Here is a 1,994-nt window from a genome sequence, read left to right on the forward strand (position 1 = left end):
TAAGTTTTGCACTGTGTCCACCAATGTTCTTTATCACAAAGAGCACATCTTTTGGATTGCTGATAACTGGACTTATTCACATTTCCCTTGGTTTTTTGTCTAACAGCTTGGGATTGATTTACTGTGAATGTTGATATTGACGACAGTTTTTCAGTTTTATTCACATCAGTTGAAACAAAAGTTCTTAGATTGCAAATTTCCTCTTCTAGGTATTTCTTAAAGGTGTCTAATACCAACCAATCGTCTCTACACCCACGCTTCACAGTCTCACTGACGCTTTGAGGCAATTTGGTATAGAGCAAAATAGTATAAAGCTCATTTAATTCCAGCTTTTCACTTTCAAGCGATCTTATTGAGCATTCAAAATTAGCTCTAAAAGTTTGCAACGATTCAGAATTGGCAGCAGGAGACTCCATTTCTAGCAATCTTCTCACTAGAACATGCTTAATCTCATCTCTCTTTCCATAAGTAGATAGGAGAAGAGCTACAGCTTGTGGATAATTGGCAGCCTCAAATTTAAATCCCGAGATTAATTTCGAAGCTTCTCCTGTGAGCAAACTTCGTAAATTGGTTCCAAGTCTTTCCGCTGATGTACTGACACATGGTATAGTTCCCAGAAGGAATTCCATTCTAATATATCTCCAGAGTAATGTGGAAGATCCAGTTTGGGCAATCTAACACTGGCTGTAGGTAGTGGCGGTGGTTGTGTTAGCGGATTTAGTAACTTCAAACTGTTAGTAATAGAGCTATTGAGTCTGCCGATATGTGTACGGACGTCTCTTGCATATTCAGCTTGATTTATCATTTCATCAGACATTTCTTCTTCTTTAACTGAATCCAAAATTTGTTCATCCAAAACAAGAACTTTGTTCAAATTATCTAAAAGAGAATCCCTAAGGGAAGTTATAGCATCAATATCAGTTGAATCGATCACTTCGGTCATCTTCCCAATAAAACGTGTGATAACGGATTTATAACCGCCACGTCTACGCGTCAACGACTCCATTGTGACAAGACCAAACTCAGAAAATACAAATACAATATAATATTCAAATTTTCAATAATTAATAAATATGCATCCAACTATAATAACTGGGTTCAAAAGTTAAATTAGCAAATTTTCACAAAGGTGACTCATCACCCAATAATTTTCTCCCAAATTAAACAATCAATGAAAAGGAGAATTTTATTATACGTGCGTAGTGGAATGTGCAGGCCTTGTCCCATACTTAACCCAGCCCTAAATCTGTAGGGGAAGGACGGGGTAACCACGATCCTACTCACCTTCTACCACCCTTTACTTTTCACATATTTGTTTGACTCAACGCAAATACGTTGAGCCAACGCCCTGTAACTTTTATGATGAAAATGAATCCCATCTCTTGCTGAATCACATTCTGATAATAAAGTAGGGATCACCCTAACTCTTGTATCTCGCTTTAATTTTTTGTTTAAATAGTTTTTTCTTTTTTGATAGTTTTCGGCAGAGGTTCTAGATGGTGTTTTACGTATTTCTATTAACATAACAAAAACCTCTGAATTATTGACTGTACGTAGACTTTCTACCAATCCTAGAATATTTTTGTGAACACTATTCACCAGGTTAGGGTTATCTCCTGGTACATCTAAGTCATTGCTACCTATGAACAAGATAGTGATACTAGGCCCATAGGTAGTAAGTTCGGTTATCAGGCCAGGTGTCATAAGGTTGGTTGTAACAGCCCCTGGTCTACCAAATGTCTTATATTCTAAGGGTTCCAATAATGCCGATCTACCACTATTAAAACAATTCTCCATATGGGTGACATGAGAATGTCCCACAATAGCTACTTTACGATTCATTATTAAATTGTTAAACGAGATATAATATTCTAACAAGAGAAAATTTACATTAATTCAAAGTAAGGGAAAATAACAAAACCAAATTTAAGGCTTAAGGCAAGTAGGACAAGGCCTTACTAATTTAATTAAACTTCATATTCAAAACTGTTTTA

The 1,994-nt window shown here is 36.1% G+C and overlaps 1 protein-coding gene across 1 annotated transcript; it reads right to left on the reverse strand.

Annotated features, from left to right (window-relative positions):
- Positions 1-529: 529 nt before the first annotated feature.
- Positions 530-1,006, reverse strand: LOC135215881 (uncharacterized). Its single transcript, XM_064250835.1, has one exon. It carries the CDS (start codon positions 1,004-1,006, stop codon positions 530-532), a length of 477 nt encoding a protein of 158 aa, XP_064106905.1.
- Between the last annotated feature and the right edge of the window lie 988 nt (positions 1,007-1,994).

The sequence above is a fragment of the Macrobrachium nipponense genome, chromosome 5 (genome assembly GCF_015104395.2).
Source record: "Macrobrachium nipponense isolate FS-2020 chromosome 5, ASM1510439v2, whole genome shotgun sequence".
Classification (NCBI taxonomy): Eukaryota; Metazoa; Arthropoda; class Malacostraca; order Decapoda; family Palaemonidae; genus Macrobrachium; species Macrobrachium nipponense.